Below are 26150 nucleotides of genomic sequence, written 5' to 3' on the forward strand. Positions count from 1 at the left end.
AGACTAAACCATGTTGTAAACCTGAGTACTGCAACAAAATGATGCAATAGAAGAGAAGCTTATTGCCAAAACTAGACCCATTTATAAGAGTGAAGCCTAAAGATGGTCTAAAGAGGGTGCTTACATTATGAAAAACTTGCAAAATTATAATTTGTAGAGGAGATGTATTCTGGAATTTACCTTCACCATAAAGTTACCCGCACCAATGGGTTGGTGTGGTAGTTCTAGCCAGCGTACAGGCTGTTTGCTCCTCTGCAGAGCAGTTGTGAATGAGGAAACTCTAAACTTGTGAGAGGGCTGTATGTAAAGTTCTCTGACCACCAGCGAGCTTGTGGGATTTTCCTCAGAAAGAAAGAACAGAGACTGACATGGCATATTTGGATTCATGAGGAGACTATGAAGGTGGTGAGCACTAGAGGCATGGCTGCAATATTGATGCATCTTATGTGTTTATATCCGTGTTTATGTCATGTTGTTTCACGACTTTATCATGTAAACAAAAAAGAATGAAAATCTTCAAGGGCATGTGACCGTGTGGGGTAGTGTCACCCTGATCATGATCCTTGGCCACTTGGCAAACCTCTTCTGAAATCATCATAATTTAAGGAGTTACTTGTCTTATTTCAATGAACACATATAGGTGATAGGTGTACATTATTTTGCCCCAGCATTCTGTTGAAGCAGAGATACATCTATATGGTCCCCTAGAGGACTGTAATTCAAGAAGCCTGATTTAAGCCCTTTGTTTCAGCAAAGGGGTCATTTCTTGGAGCATCATGTGCACATGACACCACCTATTGACAGAGTGCATAATCATAGTTCGTAATATAATCTTTGATTCTTGCACATATTTTTATGCTTTCTGACCCTTGATACAGGCTTTGCGGAAACGTTCCCGCTATTACTTGACTTGCACTACAAAGCCTGAGCTCATCTCATAACATCATTAAGTTTAGCATCTCCTAAGAAATGGAAATTCTAAGCCCAGCAGAGATCATCTGAGTAATGGTCAAACCAGGGCCCCATTCTGTGCAGTGCTGAATTTTGTGACCTTGCATTTTGCACATTCAATTCAGTTCGTTTCAGTTTATTTATATAATACGTGTCATTCCAAAGCACATTACAATTAAACCAGATCATCCACTCAGATTGCTTCAAAGTTACCTATCAAATACCAGCTGATTGTGTCGAATCATTGACTCGACAACAATCCCTCACAGCATGTAGCAGCTGTGAAGATGTAGCAGATGTCTTCCCTAGAACATCGATCATGATCATGCAGGTAATTGTCAGCAAAAATAAAAAAAATTGACACATGTTTGGAACAGCTTTTATGGCCTGACTTATGGACAACACCTTTGATTCTTTATTTCTTTATCTTCATTTCTCAAATGCCTTCAACAAAAATAATGGTCTATTGAAGGACTTTTAAACTTAGAACATCATCCATGTTCAAAAACAACAATGATCACATAGAAAAATTAGACATTAAATAATGGTATATGATACCTCGACTATATAACAATAGATATTTGTGGAATTTTAATGTAGGAAGCTTGAAAAAAAAATGCAAAGGACAAAATGGAATCACTGACAAAACTCACTGGTTGGTGTTACTCTGACTGAGCAGATATGAAACAAGGAGTGAGCTTGCCTGGTTGTTTACCGGGTCAGGAGCAGGCTAGCAGCAAGAATAAAGCATGGTGGTAACTTGGGTTACTGTTTAATTAGGCCAGAATAAGTGGTGTGGTGGGTCCTGCTGTGGGGGGCTACCCTCTCCGGCATCTTGGTTGACAATTTATTTAACTGGGAGATTGTGGCGTTCAACTTGGGCTGCATTCACACTCTATCCCTCAGGTAGGGCCCAGTCCCTTTTTGAATAAATAACTCTAGTTCCCTCCCCCTTTCCTTCCCAGGATTGCATCGGGATATCCTCCTTGGTGTGGGGGATTGGGGTTCCAGGGTGTTGGTGGTCAGACATTGCAGGATAGTGGATGCAGAGAGAAGAAGCTGCAGCTTCTTGGGGCTTCAGCACTATAGCCTCTGGGTTCTGGCCCCGGGGCTCTCGTCTGCCGATCTTAAGTGGGTGCTTTTGTCCCCGTGTCCTTTTATTCTGGGGGCCTTTGGATATCTTGGGCGCTAATCTCCTTTACTGCAGCCCTGGGGCCCCTCATACATTTTCCTGCTGATGGAGCCTAATGTATACATACATCACAGGTGTTTAAGTCCAGTTGCACATGGATACAGTAATGTTTAATGCCAAGTTGCAGCTAAAAATATAACTCTGAATAACATTGTGTAATCTCATAGGTTTTGCATTTGATGTGTACACACATTTACTCCATGACCATGGGATACTCCTGCTTGGTGTGTTGTGGATTTTCTTTCCTAACTCAGAAATCTGGAAGCAGATTTCTGAGTTATTCTGTATTTTATATTTTCTCTCCCTTAATTCTTATCCCCTCTCTCCCCACCCTTTCAGTCACCTCTGCAAATTATTTTTGTCCCCTAATCTCCTACTTATAATATTTTAGAAAGTTACCAAGTAAAATCTTATGGCAACATCTATGGTCAACATGATTACCAGTGGAAAACGGGACAATAATAAATTGAGCCACAAAATCTGGAATATCCCAATTTAATCCCTCTTTTGATTTTGGAAATATGTTTCTGGTGAAGCTAATTCCAAAACGCACCTGGAACCCATTCTTCCCTAAAACAAACTTGTTTTAGCATTTTAATCAAAATCTGCACTGTGATCATGTTGCATTCCTCTGTATTTTAAATTATGGCCCTGAGTCAGACCTCTTTAAAAATATTAACTCTTGTCTGCACCCCCTTCTTTTGCTCCCTGGCATTCTGGTGGTTCTGTATATACGGGGTTGGGTATTTCAGTGGGCACTGTGTCATTCCTGGTGGCTTCAGGCTGGGCTTGAGCCCCCTGGCCCCATGGGGTCCCCACCAAGGGGTGGTGCGTCTGCAGGCTTCAGAGCCCTGGGCTCTCATCCGGGTCTACCTTGGGTGTGACTAGCCGCCGGGGGAGCCTATGGGCTCATTGCAATGGACCAACAGGACCTAGGCTCTATGGCCTCTAGGGTTGGGACTCTCAGGAACTTGGCCCCTTTATGATTTGGCCCCTTGGGGGTTTGGCTCCAGGTGCTTTCGTATGCCCTTCTCTGGTGTGGGTGCCTATCCCTATGTCTGCCCTCTTTGTGTCCCAGTGATCTCTGGATATCTGGAGCCAGGATAGCCTCTTTTTCTGTCCTGGGCCCTGTAGGGTGAGTCTGGGGCCGCCCACACCTGCTATTAAGCATATTATACTTCTAAAGTTTTGTAAGTCCTTCATACATGAGATTGTCCATGCATACATACCACAGGAATTTGGTTACAGGTGTTCACAAATACAAACTAATACTAAATACTAAGCTGCAGCATCAGATTAATACCTCCATGAATAATGTTGTGTAATCACAAAAGGTTGCTTACATAGATATCTAAACGATACCTGCTGCCCTGGAAGCGTTTTTGAAGTTTACTTTAGTTGTCTGTTGTCTTCTTTTTGCTGTTTGTTCCTTTCATCTCATACAGGTGAGGAAGCAGACTTCTAGGAGTTACTGTATATCTTCTGTGTTGTCTAATTTTGCTGTTTTGTTTTTTTCTCTTTGCATGCGCTTTTTCCCCCATAAGTTTTTAACCCTTCTCTCTTTCTCACATCTCTTTCCAGTTTTGTTTTCATTGTTTACATTTTACTCCCCAAATCATTTTCAATAAAGTTTTATGTACAAGTCCTCAGTGGAACCTTATGTCAACAACCATAGTGTTCTGCTTATGAAATCATCTAGCTCTGGGAGATCAATTCTTAGAGCTGTATTAGTAAAACAAAAACGATGGGCTTTGTCATTTAGTAGATTAGTATGTGGAAATGCTATTTTGCAGTAAGCATTCCCAGTAAGCACTGTGGACTTTCCTTTTATTAGACTACAATGATATCGAAAAGAGGCTCATACGTAATTTCTTGAAATATATGGACTTTAACAAGGTACCAATGCAGACACCAACTGGAGTTGAAGGTATTCATTCATTCATTCATTCATTCATTCATTGAGACAAAATGGATTAAAAGATTTTATTAGCATCATCCATTTAAACACAAGATTACATCAGTTTTTTAAAAGTTCAATTCTGCATAGATATCCTCGGGATAACCCTCAGGAATTGGAGGATCTTGGTTGAATTCAGGCCATCAAAGGATCTCTTTTACATTTTGCTCTTTCAGCCACTTTGGGTTGGGGTCAAAGTATTTCATTAGATAACTGGCGTTTACTTAATTTGTGCCTAAGGCATCCTGGAGCACTTCAGGCCGGGGAATGCATCGAGAGCCTTTCCAGGTAAAGAGGGAAAAGCTCTATTTGAACTCGCACAACATGAATTTGTTCATGTTGTGCAAATAAAAATTAAATGTTACTTCAAAACGGCTTCAGCTTCTACAGAATTGTAGACGTCCCATGTGTGGAGAGGTCCTGTCTGATTAGCTGCCTCACAGAGTTAGACTCAACCTTGACAAGCTAGTATAGAAGTTCCTCTGCTCCAGGAATTCCTCTAGAACCTCGGGAGATCATTTCACAAAGAACAATTCTTCATGACGAGGCTTCTCCAGATTTGGTGCAAGACAGACCGCTAGAGAAGATCCTTCCTGCCTACAGCTATTCACTCCTACTACTCCTGTGTAAAAAATAAGTTATGAGTTATTGCAACACTTTATTTCCCTTTGGCATTAATAAAGTATTTTTAAATAAGAATTGAATTTTATGCAGCAGTGACTCCTATCACTGTAGAGAAGTTAAGACTCTACTTGCTGGAAAAAGCATGTATCCAATTTGAAAGGAGTGGCATCTACAGATCTGGGGAAGTTTTTTAGGTTCTTTGTTCCTGTGTTTTCATGGTGGAAGACGTTCAAATAGTCTTTTGCCTGGGTGGGATCTGCAAGTACCAATTTTCATTTAGTCCTACCCAAGTTTTGCATCTCTCTGGAAGAGTGCTTCTACTCAACACTCCCATCCCTGGAGGTCAGGAAGGATGGCCACATTTAACAGGAAGTTTAGGACAGATTCTGGTAAAAATCAAAACCAAATGTTAAATACTACACTCATTTGCATTATAAAGTGAGAATATTTAGATATTACCAATGTCAGAGGTCACAGACTCCTGCATTGTTGATCTTGTGCAGATGAGTGCACAAGATCATCATAATGCACAGGGTGTTGAAACTGAAAGCGACACAGCCTCACAGATAGCTCCATGGAAAGCAGGATTGGCTCCCCCACGGTTACCTGCATGTTGGTATTTATACTGCAGGTAGTATTGCGTGTGAACCATCTCTGCTCTTTTAATCCTGCACAGCATAAGACATGGACTGCCTAACTGGCTTATGGACTCTCTTTGCCCAACACAGCTAATTTAAAAGTAAATTCGTAAAAGTAAAAAATTTTTAGCATGCATTGAACACAGAAGTCATTTTACCTAAAGTTTTTATTATTGTAAAAATTCCAGGCACACAACTTCCTGATCAGCAGGCTGACTTTTTCCGGAACTCTGTAGGTATTTCCTTAAACCTTTAAGAGATTAAGAATTCCTCAGACACATGTTACATGTGTATGAACACATTTTCACACAAGACAAACCTTTTCCCACCTCAAGTTAAAATTTTAAAAACCAACAGAACATACTTTCCTTCACCCTTCAAAGCAAAGCGTCACTTACGTCTACGAAGGGTTTGTCAGGAAATGGGATCCTCATAATGTAAACATTAATCCATGACTCGTCCCACATATTTCCTATTTTTCAATATGGAAACATGCTTAAGAGTTATTTCTGACTTGCTGTGACAGACTATTAGACACTGAAATAAATGCTGTGATCAAGAACTGTTTGAGCAGCAATTTAAACCGAGATTCCAACACCACAGATTTTGTTTGATTTAAGGTTAAAAATACTGTCAAGTAAAAACTGTTATGCCACAAAATGGGCTAAACCAGCTCAGTTTTCTGAAGACATTTTGACATAGACCCAGGAGTCTTTGGCCCAATCCCATACTGGCCCCTAAGCACTAATCACATCTGCGCATTCCTGCACAGGGTACACCACGTTAAAGGTCTTGTGGAGGATCTTTGTCAATTTTTTTACTTAAAAAAATGCACATGCACAACCCTGTACACGCTGCAACAGCCTGAACAAGTCCATTTCTCCTCATGCACACTGTTTAAAAGTTGCTGTTCTCATAACTCATACAAGCTTCTTTTCATCTCATACACTTCGTAGACACTTTTCCCTTACGATCCTTGGCATTTTCAAAGTACCTCGGTGAGAAAGGTGAGCTTCAATGACTGTGTAAAACCGTAGCTCACCACAGATATACGCCTGAAGGTGCGCATTCACACAAAAAGATAGCTAACGGGACGAGCACGTAGGGCGGCCTTACGTAAGCATATCAACAGAATGATTGACAATTAGGAGGTCCACTTAATTAGATGATCCAGCTGGAAATAAAAGATAGTCCTCTATACCTTTAAGTGCCATACCAAATCCCATAGTGGGTAGTTAGAGTGGACCGTCCAGCCCTTAAATAGCAAGTCTCACTGCAGTTTGGCAGCAGGTGTAACAGTGGCTTAAAGGTTGGAGGAAATGCATGCATTAAAATCTAAGTTCCACCAGTTTGCTGAATCTTCATCACAGTGACGAAAAATCACCAGTTAGGTATAAGAAAAACTTCATTCCAAAATAGAAGGTCCCCTTCCAAATGGTTTTATTTGACCGTATACTTTTGTTTTAAGAAAGGGGCTAATGTTATATTTTATGTCACCTTGCGCAACAGAGCTACAGCCATGCACATGGGGCATCACTGTGTTGCCTTAGCAACGATTGCTTTCTTTTTCAGTTGGAGGGAAGAGGCTGTCCCATTCTCACTTATACCCCCCCACCTTTAATAGAGGCGCCATCCACAGCTGCCAATGAGACCTGATAGTTGAGCGTTAGTGGTTAGGGAGCATTTTGGGATTTAACCAGTCAGTGCCATCGGCTTGCACTAGAGCAATCTGAAGTTTTATGGTGACGTCTTTTACGTTGTTTTTTTCTTCTTTAAATTTAAAAAAAAACTGAGGTAAAGTCTGGTTTTCTCTGATTCAAGCACTTTTTTGTTGACACGGCCCAGATGACAAAATGTACACATGCAAAATCTGTTCTACATGCATCTGTTGTAGTAGTGCCATGCATTCTACCCAACAGGTGTGCAGGGATAGGTCCTTTTTGTTGATATATTTGGATCCATAGAAGTTGTAGAGCTTGTGTTGCACAAAGGCATCCAGGTTAAAGTGGTTAAAAAATCTTTTACAGCTCTTAAATCTCCCCGAAAGGGTTTCAGTCCCAAACCAAGAGCACCAATAAGCTTCGGGGTCCTCAAAGCCTTAAAATAGGTTTAAAAGAAATTTTGTTCCACTCAGGGGCGTCTCTAGGTTTAAGAGACAAGGGTGGCTCAGCCCCTAGAAGATATTGAAATTTTTTCAGTGCACCTGCTAAGGCGTTGTCTAAGTCCAGATTAACTTGTCTTCTTTATGGCTTTTATTTGGTGCTTTACTGCATTTGTTTTGGGAAAATATGAGGAAAAAATAAATACAGAAAAAAAATAATATTTTTTTTTGAATCGCAAAATAATTATAGGGAGGCTAATGCCAAAGAAAGGATGACTGAAGCCACCCTTAAATAGGTCTAACGACGACTTCATAATTGCGTGCTCCTTATTGATGATTCTTCACAAAAATTTACAAACTTAGATCTTTATGTTTGAAGCCTGAAATCTAACTACCATTATATTCATCAGACAGCCTGGGGGAAGACATGTTAAATATGTTAAAAAGGTTTATAAAGACCATGATATTTAGTCTATATTTGTCTAAACAAAATATTCTTGACTAAAGTTGTTCAGAAGTGCATTTATATTCATTTGATTTCTCATATAGATCCCAGTGAGCTGGTTCTACAAGGATTCATACAAAAACATGTTGAATCACATTATAAACTCTGAAAATATTAAACCATAAACCACAACCTCAACACCATCACCATGTCCCGTCAAAATGGAAACTAAGATTCACACATTTTAAGGTTTGCTGCTTCACAATCATACTTTATAACATTAGAACAACTGGTATTATTACAACATAAACAATAGCAGCTAGCTAAGATGACAACCAGAAAAGAAAAAAAAAAGATTGTGGTTTCATCTTATGGAGGATGTTATTGTGGACCAGTCTGACACCCTGCATTTAAGTAAAACTTGTATTAAAGACAGAGATGGGAAGTAACGAAGTACAAATACTTCGTTACTGTACTCAAGTAGATTTTTCTGATATTTTACTTTACTACTTATTTTTATGGCGACTTTTTACTTCTACTCCTTACATTTTTACACAAATATCTGTACTTTCTACTCCTTACATTTAAAAAAATTGGCTCGTTACTTTAGTTTTGAATCATTTCAATGGAGTTACCGTTATTATTTTTCACGTCATCAATACCAAATTCAATCTAATTGGATGGGAATCTACGTTGCATTTGACGCACCACTACAAGATGAATCGACAGATTCGGCGGTATTCATTGGTGGCAAATCATTGCAGCTTGGTGGCGGTGGCGTTAGCATAGTAGCATGGACGACGAGATGATTGAAAATGAACACAACGGAGATCTAGTCCTATTGGCAGACATCCATTTAAAATGTAGGCAACGGCATGAAAAAAGTGGTTTCTACTTTTACTTTTATACTTTAAGTAAATTTACAAGCCTGTACTTTGTTACTTTTACTTGAGTAAAGAAGTTTAATCAGTACTTCCACTTTTACCAGAGTATTTTTTAACACAAGTATCTGTACTTTTACTCAAGTACGGAAAATGAGTACTTTTGCCATCTCTGATTAAAGATGAAATTAGGAATGTAATCACAATCACCTCATTTACACTTTGATCATTTACACCATCTTTATTGAATAGATGTAATCTGAGGGGTTAGGGGGGAAAGGAGGAATTAAAAACATCTAAACCAATCAGCTAGGAAAAGAACTTCACTGTGGTCAGAAGTAGCAGTTTCCTGTCATAAGTGTCTCACTGAAACATGGCTCCCAAAGGACAGCCCCATAGCACATAGTTAAATGGTCAAACAGTGGCGCTGACTTGTTTTTGACCCAGTTGATGGATGGATTGGTGGCTCCTCTTTGGATCTGAAGCAGGCAGTGATGATTCTGGAAAACTTTGCTGCAAGAGGGTGGAAATGCTGGATCTTTTAATCTAAATACAAATATTCTCTTATATGTAAATGGATTAAAAAAATGTTTCAATTCTCATTCACTCTCCCTATCATCCTCTGTGACTGAAATCATCTCATCTTCTGCACCCTTGCCAACAATTTTCTTAAAATTGATTTCTTCCTGTTCTTTCAGTGGCTGCTTTCACCTGTGACCTTCATGGTCTCCCCGTCATTCCTTTTCATCCCTCAGTAAAACGTCTTTTTAAATTTCCTTCTTATTGTAATCTGCAATATCTAGGCTTATAGATTTGGAGAAAAAAAGCCAATTCATGACAGGAAGTTACCTAGAAATTACTCATAACACTCTCTCCGTTCACAGTAGCAGTTATATTCAGAAATCTCTCCTCATAGCATCCAGTTCATCATTTCCTGACCTGACAGAATGGATGCAATGTGAACTGTATTTTAATAGTGTGGCCCCTTAAGGAAAAACCCAAATCCTTAAACTTCACAATCACCGTTTTCTCTTTGATGTAGACAGAACTGAAATATGTTAAGGCTCTTATGAATCATGTTTCAATTAGGTAAATTCATCTTTTATATCAGAGCTGTAAAAAGGCTCTTCAACCAAAACGCAATTAGTCAAGTATTTTAAGGACATTAAAGTAGGGGGGTATATCAGTTTCTGCCAATATAGGATTATCTTAGTGTGTTGGTCACTCTGGATGCAAATATCTTACTTTTTTTGTACCATAAAATTACCTTTGTTTTAGCCATTACTCATTGAAGAGTTGCACATATTAAAAGGGATCTAGAGGAGCTTAGATTATTACTGACCAGATAAAAAAAAAGCCCAGAACTAACTGCAGCTGCAGAGGTTTAATTTACCTTGGTTAAAGGTTAGTTGGGGAAATTGCGCACAAGTACTTTGATGTGAAATGTGAATTTAAATACATGCAATTAGTGCTTATAGGTTTTGTGTGGATATGAAGTCAATGGAAAGCTCACTGAATATAACCAGTCTTTGGTTATTTCATATATGGAAACGCTTAAGAATACATTTGTTACTCGAGACATAATACTGAGCAAAGTCATCCGGTTTCTGTTATTTAAGGAACCCTGGATATATGGTAGGTTTATCATCTACATTTCAACTGAACTAGACGATGTGTTTGTTAAACAAAAAGGCTTCCGTACAATCAATCAGTATAATACAAAAGGTAAATAAATGCAAAACATCAATCGACATTTGTCATTCAATACAGCTTGTAAACAAATTCCAAGACAGAAATTACAATTTCTGACAATAAATGTATTTAAGGCTTTTACCTTATACAATGTATAAATTCAGACATGCTAAATTAAAAAGGTATAACAGCAGTTTGATCGTCCTCCTAAAGTTGAAAAACAAAGAAATACCCCCCAACCTCCCCCCAAAAGTCTCATCATACCCACTACTGACTTATGTCCAGAGAACATGGCCGAAACCAACACAAATCCTTCTACAGACAAAGCATAAGGATCCTGATACAGGCTTTTTACGTATAAAAATAACTGATATTACAGTTCAAACATAACTTCACAGTATATTTGATGATGCTAGAAGACGAACAGTATTTTTCATTAAAAAAAATAACTAAACACAAATGGTCCACAACTGTGACAAAAAACGCATTTTCTTTCTGAATGCCATAGAAGACAGGAGACAGAAATGAAAATGAGAAAGAAATCAAATGGTTTAAATGGGATTCTTAGGCATCAGAGGATAACTGAGAAAGTTTGGGGAAAATAAAGAAACAAAAACCAAACAAAAGCAAAAAAATGTCCTCAAGTCTGTCCAGGGTTAACATGGAGGTATGAGTGAAACCCATGTTCGCACCGCTGCCCTCATAAATATCTCCTGTTAGTTCAACAACACAGAACAGCTTCAAACTGAAAACACTGCAGCTCTGCAGATATGGTGACATCTTAAACTTCTTAACATAATGACAAGCAGTCTTCTGTTTTTTCTCTTTAGACGACACATTCTCCCTTTGTCTCATTATTACTTGAAGCATGTGGATAAGTGATAAATGTGTTTGAGTCCTGAGTTTCACTGAGCAGCAATTGGGATGTTTAAGCTCCAGGCTTGGTTGGTACTCAAATAACTATATATTATATTTGATTTATGAATGTTTAACAGGTGGTTTAGTTTTCAACAGTATGATAATAAACAGAAATAAAATGAACACTGTTAAAATGTTGGATTTTTACACATTTAAAACACTAGTCTTGTAAAAAAAAGAAAAAGGTTTTATTCCCAGTGAAGAAGCACCACTTCAAAGAGTTGTGTGATATCATTCCATTGCTGTTGTCAAAATTGTAGATGGATTCTGTAATGAAATTAACAAGAGGTCATCTTAGATGCATGTCTGAGTATAAATTGTAACTCAAAGGAGTTTTTTACTCACAATTTTCCTACTTGAGGCCACTTGAAAATCCATTGAAGTCACCATTGGTTCGACCATTTCCTGAGAAACAAGGAGACTCTTTAAGTTAAATCATCCACTTTTAATTCAAGTAAATAATGTCTGTAAAAATCAGGTGTACCTGTGTATCCGTTAAGATGTTGGTGCACTGAATGGTTTGAGGAGGGATTATGGTGAGATGGTGATGGGTGGTCCCTGCCTCCCACTGCTAAGTCGCTGCGGTGACGTTTTTCCGGTAAAAAGTCTTTTTCGTACCTCGAGTCCTTCATGTCAGAGTGATGCCGTTTTCGATTCTCCCCGTCTTTGCTGCTCCTGTTGGTGTGGCCTCGCCCTGAATCTGAATCACTGTCCCTGTGCCGTCTCTTCTTCTTCTTCCTCTTCCTGGTTTCAGCTGCTCTGTCTGAATCCAGATCAGAGCTTCAAGCAGAGTGACAGAAAACAAAACATGATTGATAACAGTCCAACATTCAAACATATGAATATCAAGTCCCTGGAACTGAAAGGTAACCATTTTGTTCATGATTCATGGCCCTTATGCTAGGTTCACACCGCAAGCAGCAGAAGCAGCAGGTTTACATGCAAAGTCAATGGTTGACACGCATCAAGGTGCAGCAAAACGTCCTGCAGCGAGTTTTGAGCAGCAGGAGCAGGATGCGCTTCAGAAGCAGCAGCTGCTGGAGTTGGAAAAATTGAACTTTTGCTGCTGGACGCGCCACATCAACCAATCAGAGAAGCTGATCTGGGAGCTGGCAGGGAGACAGACACATTGCTGCTGATGCAGAGCGCTATGATCACTCCTCTGAAACAGTTTATCAATGCCTAAATTTACTCAAAATGTCAAAACCTACTGGCAAAAATTTATTGATTTGAATATTCTGGGTGCTGCAGTTTGGATTACGAACATCTTCCAGCCACTGCGAACAGTAGAGGAACAATGCGAAGAGGTGCCCAGGCCAGAGGCTGCCGTTAAACAGGATTTCCAGTCACAGAGCATCGCTGGTGTACGGAGGTCTGAGCGGCTCAGACAGAGAAATAATATTTAAAGGCAGGATGAACTCAATGTAAAGATTAAGTTCTTAGGTGGACTTTATCACATAAAAACATATTTAAACTACTTTTTACCCACTTATAACAGCTTCCATTGTTCCAGGCAAAGAAAGGCTAGGGTAGCTCCGCCCAACGCGCATCAGACCCACTTTTCGACAGCGCAGCTCGAGCAGCAAAGATGCTTCAGCCGCGGGTCAGAACTAAACTAGTACAGGCATCAGAAATGAAATGCGTTTTTGCTGCTTCTGCTGTGTGCGGTCTGAACGTACCATTAAGCTTGAACTAGATATTTAAATGACCTCTTAAAGAACCCCAGAAACTCTGAAGAAGTCCCAGAATGAAGTGAACCTTTAGATTTCAGCTAAAGATTGGAATCAGCACTATTCAAAGTGAACAAAAACACCTGGGACTTGTAATTGGGGCCTACCTGCTTTCGTGGTGCCGGTCTTTATCCTTCGACTTCTTCTTCTTCTTGCTCTTTTTATGCTTTTTCGAGCGATGTACCTCTGAGCTGTCCTCTCTGTCCTTTCTCAGATAAGCAGCTGTCTTCTTATCACTTTGATCATCCCTCTTATGAGTTGAAGAAGCATTAGAGAGATGATTCCGATGGGGGGAGACCTTGGACTTGTTTGATTCTAGGCCGGTACCACCAGGAGAGGGACTCCTTTCCTTTGAATAGTAACTGTCCCTGTCCCACCCATTCCTTTTGTCCTTCATTGGCCAGGACTCCCGACCGTCCTGTTGCCACCTGCAGCGACCGTGAGGCTCTTGAAGACGGGGGTGTCCTCTCCTCTCGTGGCTCAAATCAAACCTGTGATGGTAATGGCTGTAATGGTAAGAGCGTCGCTCACGATCAGGCTCCCAGGAGGGCCAGCCAGCTCGGTCCTTGCGCCGGTCGTAGTCCCAGTCCCTGTAGCTGCATTCAGGAGGAGGATACCGGTCCCTATATGAGCGATGGTGATCTCGGTAATCTCGTCTGTAGCGAAGGCGGTCGCTGTGACTTTCCCGTGGCAGACTTCTGTCCCTGTAGTGTTTCTCTCTGTCTCTGCTGTGCTCAGAGTAAAGTCTCTCCCTGTCATGGGAGGTCTGTCTTTCAATGCCTCTAGAACCTGACTTGGACTGGCACTGTCCCTTTTCCTCCATGTTAGTTTCAGTCCTGGCTGATGGACCATTGTTCTGTGGGGAATCCTTAACGTCCTCATTCTTGCTAAAATTCTCAGCAGCTGCTGAAACCCCGTTACCCCTTTCACAGCGGGCTGGTTCTGAGGATACGTTTGAGAAGTTCACGGGACACCCAGAACTAGCCGAGTCTCTAGATGCAACAGACTGGGTCTTGGATAAAGTGGCTGAAGGTGAAGCGCTGACAGCAGAGGATGGTGTTTGGTGAGGAAGGGGTTCGGGCAGCACTTTAACCCTTTCATCAGCAGCAGGGAGAGGTTGGCTTTCTTTAGCGGCAGGATGAATGTTCTCTGAAGCAGCCTGGGATGAGGCGGAGTCTCTGCTGGAAACATTAGCAAACAGAGCAGAGTCAGTAAGGCTTTATTCTTTAGGAAAAAACGCATCAGCCAATACAAGAAAAGTTTGGAAAGTTACAGGCAGTAATATATTTGTTATGCATTTTAAGATCATTTGTCAGACCATTAATCAGGGCTAAGATAATTAAATAGATTAACTGTAATTAATTGAATACAGAATCTATTTTAGTAATCCAATAATTGTAATCTGCAGAATAGAGGCTCTAAAACATCTCATTGTCTGAAAGAACAACTAAAAGCACAAAAAATATATAAGTTTTGCTTTTAAGATAAAATATTATCTTTTCCTGTGAATAGCATTTCTGACTTATGCTACGTTCACACTGGAAAAAGCTTCTGCTTCTTCATTTTTAAAGCTTGCATAGATTAAGGTCAGGCACACGTTAAGAGCATTCTTTGCGCTCCTGAAGTGCGTCCAGTAAAGTGTTTCCAGATGGGTCTGCTGCTCCTGTGTTAAATGGCAAAGAGCGGCTTTGCTATATTTGCTGGGATACGCTGAGAAAAAGTCATTTTAATATATTATAAGCAAGAAAGTAAAGCTGAAAACATCGTCTGTGCAGTCGGTTATCCAGATTACGATGCTGCGTTAAAATATTTTGTTGCAGAGTCACTCAGATCTTCCACATAAAGGCGGTGCGCTGTCGATGGGAATCCCCATCAGCAACAGATCCAACCCTCTCAGGCTACATAGGGGTGTTTTTCTGTCAGAACACATTCATTACTGTGTTGGACTAAGCGATTTAACGCTGTCTTCATTTAACCAACTTTAAACTCTTGTCTTCGGAAGGAAGTAGTACGACCTGAACAAGTAGCCAATCACAGGTAGTTTACCTTCTCCTGTCGGGTCCACCTTTACAGTGACAAACGTTGACAAGTGCTCAAAAAGTATTAGAGGCTCTACAGCTGCATAAAAAACTGATTTGATCAAATGTTTAAGCCTCTATGTATAAATTAAATATTTTGATAAAGATGAGAAGTCTGATTCCTGGTATGTTTAAGTACCAATAGTTTGCATCAAATCATTTCATTAAACAGCCTTAGTATTTGGGAATTTATATGAATTATGCTATAATTTGTAGTTACAATATTTTAATTTGACAAACCGGATCTTCTCTATGTTCTTTTTTCTATTTGGTGCGATTGCAATTGCAGATCTTGACTGAGCTAAAAATAGCTCTGCTCCGTATTTAGACGGTATCGGACGGAGAAGACGTACGTGGACGGTGACGTGCGGAGGAGTAGTGGAGGATGTGGAACAGCTCTCAATGATTAGCATAACAGACGAGTACTACGCATGACGTACGTGAGCGGGAGCTGTATGGTTAATTCTTAAAACTTTGACCACAGTGAAAAAGAATCCCTTCATGTTGAAGGACACAGAGCTGTTTTCCAACCAACCAGACACATTAATCTTACTTTGCTTCCTTATGGTCACTGCCAAGTCCATTGGCAACAGCATTCACAGAGGAACTGGTGTGATTATGGGTGGATACCTGTGGAGAACCAGAGGACGCTATGACTGACATCAGCTACACTAGCAACAGATCATTTGCAGGTTTTAACTATGATGAATAGATAGTTTACCTTATCAGGGGTTTGTCCATTTACTCTGTGGTGTCCATTAAATTGTCCATTTTGGTTTTTTTTAGTTAATTCAGAGGCTGATCCATTCAATTCACTACTGTTATGATGCAGATTTATTTCACCGTTAATGTTTTTAGAAGAGGGGGCGAAGACTTCTCCTGTGGCATTACTGCCCTTAGCCTGAAGCTTGGACGTGCAGCCCATATCCTGAGTGCTACAGCTCTCCTGGTCCGACTCTTCCGAAGACTCCTGACTGTACGGCACCAAGAAAGAGGACCCACTTCCACCGGCAGGTTGATCCCCGTTACTGCAAGACGTGCCGTTAACATGGTTTAGCTGACGTGGAACAAAGCGAACGTCTGAGGTAGACTGAGAGGCAGATAAAGAGCTGGAGGAGGAGCCGCTTGCTGAGGATGGGTGGCTGTAGGAGGAGGAGGAAGATGGGCGGTTCTGTTTGCCTTGTCCGATAAAGAACGAAAGTTTCTGACGCTTCTCTTGGTCTGGAATCGACGTGGGTCGGCTGATTGAGTGGGAGGCTGAGGAAGAAGCTCCTCCGTGGTTAGGTTTTCCAACTGCACTGCTGCTGGCCTTAGAGTTGCTGGGATAGTCCCTCAGAGATCCATTCCCATTAACATGGAGAGGAGTCTGAAAAAGAAAACAGAACTCTTTGAATCCTTAATAAGGAATGTCAAACATTGCAGTGAGCTTCTTGGCATTACCTTGGTCATGTGTGGTGGGAGCTGGGGACCTATGAAGCCTGTGTTGCTGTGGGGGATGGCGGTGTGGATGCGCTGCGTTACCACCGGCCGGGGAGACGACTGACCAGGGATACCTGGGTTATGGCTCAGATTGCTGTAGTCCCCAGACTTCTTCGCATCACATGATCTATCAGGAAAAAAAAAACTATTAAAAATGCATAAACAGTCCAACAATTTTCAACGACTTTGAATTTCCCATCGGATCATTAAAGTCTCAGTCAGAAGTTCTGAGAAAACAAGACTTGAATCTAAGAATCTGAACTACCACACTTCACAGCCACTTCTCTCTGCTGTGCTGCAGTCCTCACTGCACACTTTCTAGCTTTTTGTATTTATACCAAGCTGAGTCATGGTTTACTTACTTAATGTAGAAAAGCACATAGGCCTGTTGGTTGAGGACAGAGCGGACGTCACTCATAGACACAGAGGAGTCGTTCATGTGGTACCACTGACCATTGCTAGCCTGTGAGAATACAGAGATGTCAGCTTTGGTTCTGTTCTAAGATAGAAAAGTATGAACACATGAAGCAAAGCCAAAGCAAGGCTGATCCCTAACACAATGCATTACTATTCTGATATACCTTCAGTATCCGTTAGCTTTAACTATTCTTATTTGAAATAAACAAGAGGAGGCACGCCAGTTTGTCAAAGTCTAAACCAGATGAATTTTCATGGTGACTTTTAGCGTTCACCTTAATGTAGCAGAAGTAATGTCCAGCATGGCAGCTGAAGCCAGAGTGGACCAGCACAGCGTACAGGCCGTAGATCTGAGGCTCTCCTTGGGACTGAGACATGAAGGGCCGCAGGTCCAGGTATTCCGGATATTTAACATCCTGAACACACAAAGAAAGGATCAATTCAGAAAAAGGCTGGAAGAAAGGAAGAGAAAAATAGGATGTTTACTATAACCTCAATTAAATTAAAGTCTGTTTATTTATACAGCGCCAATTCACAACACATATCTCAAAGCACTTTACAGTTCACCAGACCCCATGCGAACTGGGAGGTTCACATGAGCTCAGTTCTACTAAATGTTCGTTCATGAGGACATTAGATGAACGGATTACAGTAGTGGAAGGTGAAAAAGTTGACCCTTTAAGCCGATCATACAGTGTGCGATTCTTTCAGTTGTTGCACGCAGCTACAGCTCACAATGTATGTTCTCACACTGTGCCGCCTAACGCTCTGATGCGATCTACCTCCTCACACTGTACGTCTAAAAACCATGTGGAACTCAGCTCCGCAGTGAGATGGTGCTACTTTGACTCGTCTATCCGGAAGCCAAACTAGTATACCAATATGAAGCTAACTAGTGTGAAATGCGCTGCCTTGGCTATTTGTGAAATTGTGTTTGCTGAAAAACCCAAGAAGAAAAGTACAGACGACGTATTTGGACGAAGACATGGCTGAGCAAACGTGGGTGCTACAGTCTGTGAATTTTACATAAAGAACTCCATTTCACTCATTGCACCCCCGCCATGATTCTGTGTTTTCATCTAAAAGGAAGAAAAAAAAGAAGAATCCTTGTTTGCCCACTGAGGGATTTGCCGAGGATGGTCGACTGAAAATAAAACAACCTCACAATTCCTGACCGGGAGGTGGTCACGAGAGGCTTATCGCCACTCGTTACCCCCTGGACACTACATGACGCACGCTCAGGCTGAAAGTCGGGCCGATCAGAAAATTCTCGCTCGTCTGGAAAGTCGCCCTGAATAGGGCAAAAATTAAAAAAAACTGCAGTATAAGCGCGGCTTTACACAAACAGTGTGATGTTACCAGTACTTAGGATAATCTGGGACATCATGAAAGGAAATTATGCATATTGCTGCTGAACGCAATAAAAAAAAAAAAATCAATGTTTTTTTTCTACCTTTGTGATTTTTCCTCCAGTGAAGTTTGCGAATCGTTTTAGTGAAAGGGTGAGCACATTGGGGCTGCGGTGGATTGTGAATCTCTTCGAGGCTGTAACCATTTTTTTGCACCTGGGGAAAAAAAAAATATATATTTTTTTCAGTTTCATAAAGAAAGAGAAGGATATAAACAAAACACAGGACTGTGCTTGTTGTCTTTAATATTTACTTTGTGCACTTGTAGGCATTTTCACCATCTAGCTGTTCTGGTTTGACAAACTGCTCCAGAGCTTTGGAGACACTCGGTGCCGTCTAAATAAAAAGAACAAAAAAAATAAAAAATACATTCTCTGGTTCTGCCTTAACATAAGATGATAATTTATAAAACATTTGTGTTGGACAATGAATTTAGTCCCGATTACCTTAATCTCCAAAGTGACATCCAGAAAAGGATCGAATGTATCAGAAACTGATTTGCAGTTCAGACATTTTACTGAAAGACAAAAAAAAAAAAAAAGAAGAATGTGAAACTGAAATAAAACTACTTGAAAAGAAACCAAACAGCAGCAATATTTACCTCTGGACCTGAGGTACCCTCCAAATACTTGATGGATGAAAGTGGTGGCCTGCGTTTGCCGGTCCAATCTGTCACAGACAAAATGTTACTCAATGTTTCAGTCAATAAATATGAAGGGGAGCTTCATGTACTTATAGGTTTACTGGCCCAATTCTGTATGAATAAACTGCTGACGGACAACAGACACTGTAGATTTAATTAAAACCTAGGGTTTAAACAAATAATCAGATTAATCAGATTAATCAATTAATTATATAATCAACTGTTTTACTAATTGATTAATTGTTAACTGGAGTGTAGAGACTCTAAAGTGTTTTTCTTTAGCTTTCAGAGTGACCCATCTTTAGCAGCAAAACATACCGAAATTGTTAAAATAAATATGGAAACATTTTGCATTTAAGATAAAAAAAAAAACTTTTCATCTGTCATTGTGCTCAATCCAGAACTCCTCAAGTAGAAACTAGGGCTGCAACAACGAATCGATAAAATCGATAAAAATCGACTTTTAAAAGCGTTGGCAACGAATTTCATCATCGATTAGTTGTGTCGCGCGATTATTGTGTCATCTGCCGCGCCGTCATCACTGCCTCTTGACTGAAAGAGGAAGAAAAAAAAATACGGCAGAGCGAGTCAGCGCCGCAGGTGCAGTGTTGCCAACTCCGCGACTTTTCAGACCTCTCCAGCGACTATTTTTCAAAAAAGCGACTAGCGACAAATCTGGCGACTTTTTTCGGTGTCACTGGCGGCTTTTGGAGACTCTTACGTGAAAGCATGCATCGTTCCTACTCTGCCGTGGGGCGCCTCCCCCACCCCAACCGCGTTTTCCCGCAGGAGTCCCTCTCAGCTCTGCAGTCAGCCTCAGCGTCCAGACTGCAAATGAAGCGCGCATGCGCCGGGATTGATGGCGCAAATTGATCACAATAATTAAAATAGCCTGCGCTTTGTAAAGCGAAAAAAGTGATAACATGCAACTTTTTTCAAAAGAAATTAACATGGCACGGAACCACCATGTTTGTTTGGTTTTAAAGTGGGGAAACGTAACGTTAGTTTCTCAGGTAGCTCATCTGATGCTTTCCTTACCGTGTTAGTAGGTTACAGACAGTGATAAGGTTGGCTACTTATTTTACTTTTAATTTCATTTGAATTAGCTTAAGCAGCGTTTATATTTACTTTATAAATAAATTAACTTGCAAATTATGAGGGCAAGACTTTTAAAGTTTAAATCTTCTGGCAAAGATAAAGTAAAGATGATCCTGCAATTTATGGAAGTAAAGCAGAATAAAATCCAGCAAGATCAGTAATATGTCAATTAATTATATTTGCCACATTCCCATGTAAATATCTGTCTTTGGAGGATGTGTTTTTTAGCACCCCTAGTTCTCTCATTTTTATTCCAAATACAATTTATAATTTGAATCACAGGGCTATTTTTATCTCTATGGTTCAGTATTTTCTCAAGTAGCAACTTTAACTGCTATACTTTCCTGTCTTAAAAGGCAGAACTCTTCTAGTCTAAATAAACTCATTTGTTGAAATGGGGGGGCCTATTGTTTGAACCCCTTAGGGGCTTTTAAAAACAAAAATGTATTTTTTTGCGCTTTATGAAACAAAGTACCCTATATTTGTACAGCTACATTTCTCATGTAAGTTTGCGTAGTTTTAACACAAACATTTATTTTTCATATTGCACCAGTACAGTTAATGAGCAACCTGTACTTGTGTGCTTGTTTGTTCTGTCTATAATGTTTATTTTGGAATAAAGAGGTTAATATAAAAAATATTTTTTGTCCGATTCATCGATTAATCGAAAAAATAATCGTCCGATTCATCGATTTTTAAAATAATCGTTAGTTGCAGCCCTAGTAGAAACGTTTTTAGCTTCACCTGGTTTACTTTCATAACAGAATTTTCTTTAAGGAACCTCTTCTATCCGATTATTAATTGATTAATCGAAAAAAACGATTGACAGATTAATCAATTTACAAAATAAGAGTTAGTTGCAGCGCTAAATAAAATCCCAGATTTATTAAGTGAGGTTTGCATAGGAGGTTGCCATATTGTGTAATTTTTAAATCCTTTTTGTTTTAGGTAAATGAAAGACTAATATTTTGTAAACTAAGAACCAAATCAAAAACACAACATAGAACTGTGTGTAATCTGAATGACCAAACTAGATCTTAATATAAATAAGATTTTATGTAAAAAATCTGAATGGATCGTAAAAACTTAAAATCAGAAACACCATTAGATTCAGTAAAATCCAAGGACTTCTAACATGTTGAAATGATACTAATGGTTTATTGATTGAGGAAATAAAAAATGATCCAGCATAAAGTGTTGTTTAAGGAGACACCTTAAGTGAATTAATTTAGATGTTAAATTAAAAAAGAAGCAGCTTTAATTTGATGAAATCTTCACCAGGACCTGTCTCAACTAAGAGCCCCTTCATGAAAACTTTAATTAAACATTTTCAAAGATGTTGTACTTGATAATAAAGGAAGTTTATTAAAGGTGTCTTTGCCTAGACACATAATTTATTGAAGTCATGTATTAAAATGAACTATAAATAACATAATTACTGTGGTTAGCCAAATGAAAGCATGACCACACTCACTTAGTTCCAGGTAAGCAGGACTTTTGCATAGCGTCCACCGTGTACCGCAGGAACTCATGTGCATCCTCCTGGCTTCCATAGCGGAAGTGCTTTGCTATTCCTGGGTAAAAAAAAAAATATTTAAAATCATCAAACCAAAAGAGAGTGTTTGGGTGTGGTTAAATATAGCACTTAAAAAGCATAAGAGTAAAGTTCCAAGTGCAAATACTAAATGTGGTCAGAAAATGTTCCCTCCATAAACAAAAAGGCCCAACAGCGCCCACTACAGGCCGATCTTTACAGTGAGTGATTTCACCTGGAGGCATTGTAAACATAAACTTACGTTTAAGCTCATTGAGGACACCGATGGGCTTAATGACATTCCCAGAGTTGGCAAAAACCTGAATGATATGGTTTTGCATTGTGCACATCATACAGAACCCAGGCTCATGACCTAAAGGCGAAGAAAAACTGATTAATGGGCAAAAATTACAACAACAACAACAAACAAACAAAAAAAAATAATTTCCACAAATGCTGCTGGACTAGTAAGGAAAAAAATATATATTCTAATACTTTTTGGTAAACAATTACCAAAAGGACAGACTTACAGGTTTTGGAGTGCTCCCTTGACAGCATGAAGTTGGTTAACGGCGGAGTGTAAGTGAGGCATTGCAGGGCTGAGTTGAGGAAGCATGTGTTCCCCATGTTCTGCAGGCCAGCACCGATGCGGTGAACCTGTGTCCACTTTAAGCTGAGCCGCTCCGGAGGAAACAGGACCTTCTGGGGTGAGTCAATGCCATCCTCACTGCTCATTACTGGCCAAACAGAACAAGAGCTAAAATTACAGAAGTCTCTTTTGTTTCTAATTTTATCCCAATCCACTGATGGCATCAGAGGCTTAAGTGACTGATTGTGCTCCTGTTTTTAAACTAGCTTTGTTATGTAACTGGATGAATGAAAGAGGAGAACAAGCCGGGCACAAAGACTATTGTGTCATACGTGTGCAAACACAGCTGATAAACACTTCCCTATAACTGAGTTCAGCTTTATTATAGTTCACTAATATATAAACCAATTTGTAGTAAAAAACAAAAATGGAAAAAAGACTAAGAAAAACGTTACCTTTGTTTAATGTGGGTTCAAAAAAAAAAAAAACATAACAATTTCCCCACTTTCACTAGGAATAGGAAAGCTGACCATTAGCTAACATATTTGAGCAGTTTTAGATTATCTGCTATACAACCCCAGCGTCTGCTCTGACTGATGTGTGTAGAATTAGATCAATAGATCTGGCCTTTAAAGACGAAACATAACCCTTCTTAGATTCTTCTTCTATTCCCCTCTCATCCGCACATAAAACAGCAGAAAATAAAGGTCTCTCCTTGTACCTTGGTCCTTGGGACAGTCCACAGTGGGGTGAGTGCCGTTATAGACGGCAGCCCCTGGCATCGGACCCAGGCAGCCTCCTGGAGACTTGAGCCTCGGAGAGTCACCGGCCATGCTGGGACCCACCGCCCAACTACTGGAACAACTGCCGTCCATCCCCACTTCTCCACTGGTGAAGGATCGGTTAAATCCAACTGACTCGTGGTCAGATTTTTCTGACAATCTGTCAACTATGGTCATTGTTCATAGCTGCAATAGAGAAACACAAAACTACACAAAATTATATGAGGCAGAAAGGGAGAAAATACGCAATGATTTTTAGTTAGATTACAGTTCTTAAAAACAATGAAACACGGATAAACATATCAATGGAGAAAAAAAAATACAAAAATGCTAAATGAAAACAGTAATATAATAAGAATAACATATCAAAACTTAAAAAGTTGATGGAACCCTTTTTTTCATATAATACAGTAGCAGTACATGTGTAATCTTAGAGCCTAAGGATAAACATGTTTTGTTTCTTAATGACAAAAGGGGGGAAGAGATGATGTCAGAAATAAGGTAGAGGCACTTTGAAGGCTACTTATTTTTATTTAGAGCTAGAGGATGAGACTGAAAATGCACCGCTGTAGTGGGACTGTATTCAAGATGACTTTGGAAGATCTGTGGGCAGCTATCCTTGCATTCAGTGGTTTGAAGGATTAGTCATTTACCAGTTACTTGCATCAAAACATCCTCAGAAGTTCAGTGTTTGTCTCTCAAATGGTTCTTAAAATATTAATGAGATACCAGAGAAATAGCTAGCATGATCAGATTTCTCTGGGCACACACGCAGGAAAAACAAAAAGCATCAATTAAAATGCGAGTTCTCAAGTTTTGATGCATTTAATAAAAATAAATTGATGCGATTAATAATTTTCTAGTATTTCATCTCCCAATCAAGTCAGGTTCACACCTAAGCTGATTGAGTTGCTCTTCTCAGATATTTCATCTTTTGTACATTTTCAAAATGACATTACATTTTTTTTTAAATACTAGCATTCCATTAATAATAATTTCACAGTATTTCCTATATCCTAAATTTCCTTTTAGTGTTCAGTATATTACTGGCTTGAATATTGTGTACCTTTATGGGAATCTGCATGCTTCCATTTGGCTCTTACTTTGCAGCTGGTACACTTGAATTTCCACACTGTGGAACAATAAAGGGTTTTCCCATTTCTACATGGGAAAATCAAAGCAACAAATTAATGGTAAAGATAATTTAACACATTTCCACAGCATTTTTTGTTTTGTTTGAAACTAAAGGAGTTACATTTTGATTGCATTATAATTCCTTCCAGAATACTCCAGAAGGACAGTGAGTTGCTCAGTTTTTGAAGAAGTCTGCTTGGGGGGACTGGATGAAGTTAAAGTACCTTCTCAGAGGTGTTTTTCTGGTCTAAGTATAATAAAAAGTGTAAAGATTGTATCCATTGTCAAACCTGCTAGCTCTACAACAATAAAATGGGTAAGGGAAAACCATTAATAAACATTGAGGATGTTCAATAAGCTTTTTTTGACAATGCAAATGTTTTTCTCATTATTAGTCACTGAAGGTTACTATGACTTGTGTAGAAAATGCAATAAAAATGAGAACAATTTACTTAAAATCACAGTAGAGCCAAGTAGTTTGCAGTCTTAACGCTGCTTGCTATTTTCTTCCCCATTTACAACAGTTTTATTACATCCTAATATTTCACAACATCGAAGAAAAAAAAAGTCAGGTGGTTGTATTTAAATTCCACTGAGGGTATTTTCCAGATACATGTCTCAAGGATGAAATAGAGAATATTAGAATCATTATTTGCTTTGAAAATGACTGAGTTTGAACTATATTGCTCCTGTTAGTGGCGCATAGCTAGCTGCCTTACTACAAGTTACACAAGCCAGACATTTCCTTGTTAGCTGCAGCTGTTCCATCCCACCTGCTCCCGCAGACAGACTGACTTACATCGGCTAACAGACAGTAGCGAGGCCTTTAACACGCAGCGCCTTTAGAACCGAAAGAGAACACGCAGTAAGACCGACTCTATGCGAGAAGCGAAGCCCAGATAAAACAAATACAATTTGACGAACATTGGAAACGACTGGCGGGTTACCAAGACGATTGTCGTTAAGGAGACGAAGAATGGAACCAATAGAAACGACACAATTCCTGCTAATGCGGCTAACGGGTTGGCTAGCTAGCAGTCAGTTGGTGCTGGCTAACGCCGAGAAGAGCCCTGTAGCTATGAACTGGGGTTTTAGCGGGAAGGCAATGGAGATCATTTTTATTTATACTGCCTTTCAACTCTACGGGTTTTATAAAAGATTTGTCCCTCAGGATAATAAAGGGCTGGGCAGCACACCGGCGCCTGTGCGTGCTTACTGCGTTGCTCTCCGACATGACAGAACCGGTACAGCGCTACTACAGCGAATCCCAGCGGTTCGGGCCAACTGCTGCCCCCCAGCGCGTCACCACTTCTAACGTTAGATCGTTAAAGCAAATCAACACTCACCTGGAGTCTGTTATGAACATCTTAATAGCCGTTTTAAATCCATTTCTTATTTCCAACGGGTGTCCGCCGGTGAACAATGACGTAGCTAATTGCCCCACGGCTACATCCGGGTACCTGCCATGAAACGGCGCCTCTGATAGGTCCATCCGACACAGATCCGTGAGGAACGTGTTTCGGAAATATCCGACGCATGTTCTTAACTCTGACCTTATTGTGCTTTGTGCGCCACAGTGACACAAGTCATGTTGCACTATAAACACTGACATTTCAACTTAACTACAAAGAAAATATCTTAAAATAAGATCCCATTAAATTAAGCCTTTTGAGATGTAAAATATTGAGGTTTGCCACAAGAGACAATAGCCAAGAGAGAATCAAAATACATTAATGTTTGGAAAATACGATTTAAAGTACTTTTTATTATGATAGGTGGAGAATGGAAAATCTAGATTGCAAAAAAAACTTTACAATGCCACCAAAAACCAAAATCACAAGACTCAAATGCAACAAAA

General features: G+C 39.8%; 1 protein-coding gene across 4 annotated transcripts; it reads right to left on the reverse strand.

The window, feature by feature from the left end:
• Positions 1–10373: 10373 nt before the first annotated feature.
• On the reverse strand, positions 10374–25787 carry usp42 (ubiquitin specific peptidase 42). 4 transcript variants are annotated; one of them, XM_038299690.1, is made up of 19 exons: positions 25639–25787; positions 24225–24319; positions 23098–23344; positions 22318–22524; positions 22050–22160; positions 21728–21827; positions 19114–19181; positions 18959–19029; positions 18766–18848; positions 18557–18668; positions 17379–17519; positions 17049–17149; positions 16648–16813; positions 15929–16573; positions 15761–15837; positions 13237–14307; positions 11884–12179; positions 11745–11804; positions 10374–11666 (listed from the first exon to the last, which is right to left on the reverse strand). In XM_038299690.1, exons 3-18 carry the CDS (start codon positions 23333–23335, stop codon positions 11752–11754), a joined length of 3540 nt encoding a protein of 1179 aa, XP_038155618.1. In that variant the 5' UTR covers positions 23336–23344; positions 24225–24319; positions 25639–25787; the 3' UTR covers positions 10374–11666; positions 11745–11751. The 4 variants fall into 4 exon arrangements, with proteins under 4 accessions (XP_038155618.1, XP_038155614.1, XP_038155615.1 ...); XM_038299686.1 differs by having other exon boundaries at positions 13237–14310; XM_038299687.1 differs by lacking the exon at positions 24225–24319 and having other exon boundaries at positions 13237–14310; positions 25639–25784.
• Positions 25788–26150: the final 363 nt, after the last annotated feature.

This window comes from Cyprinodon tularosa, unplaced genomic scaffold, assembly GCF_016077235.1.
Source record: "Cyprinodon tularosa strain WSP-4 unplaced genomic scaffold, ASM1607723v1 ctg433, whole genome shotgun sequence".
NCBI lineage: Eukaryota > Metazoa > Chordata > Actinopteri > Cyprinodontiformes > Cyprinodontidae > Cyprinodon > Cyprinodon tularosa.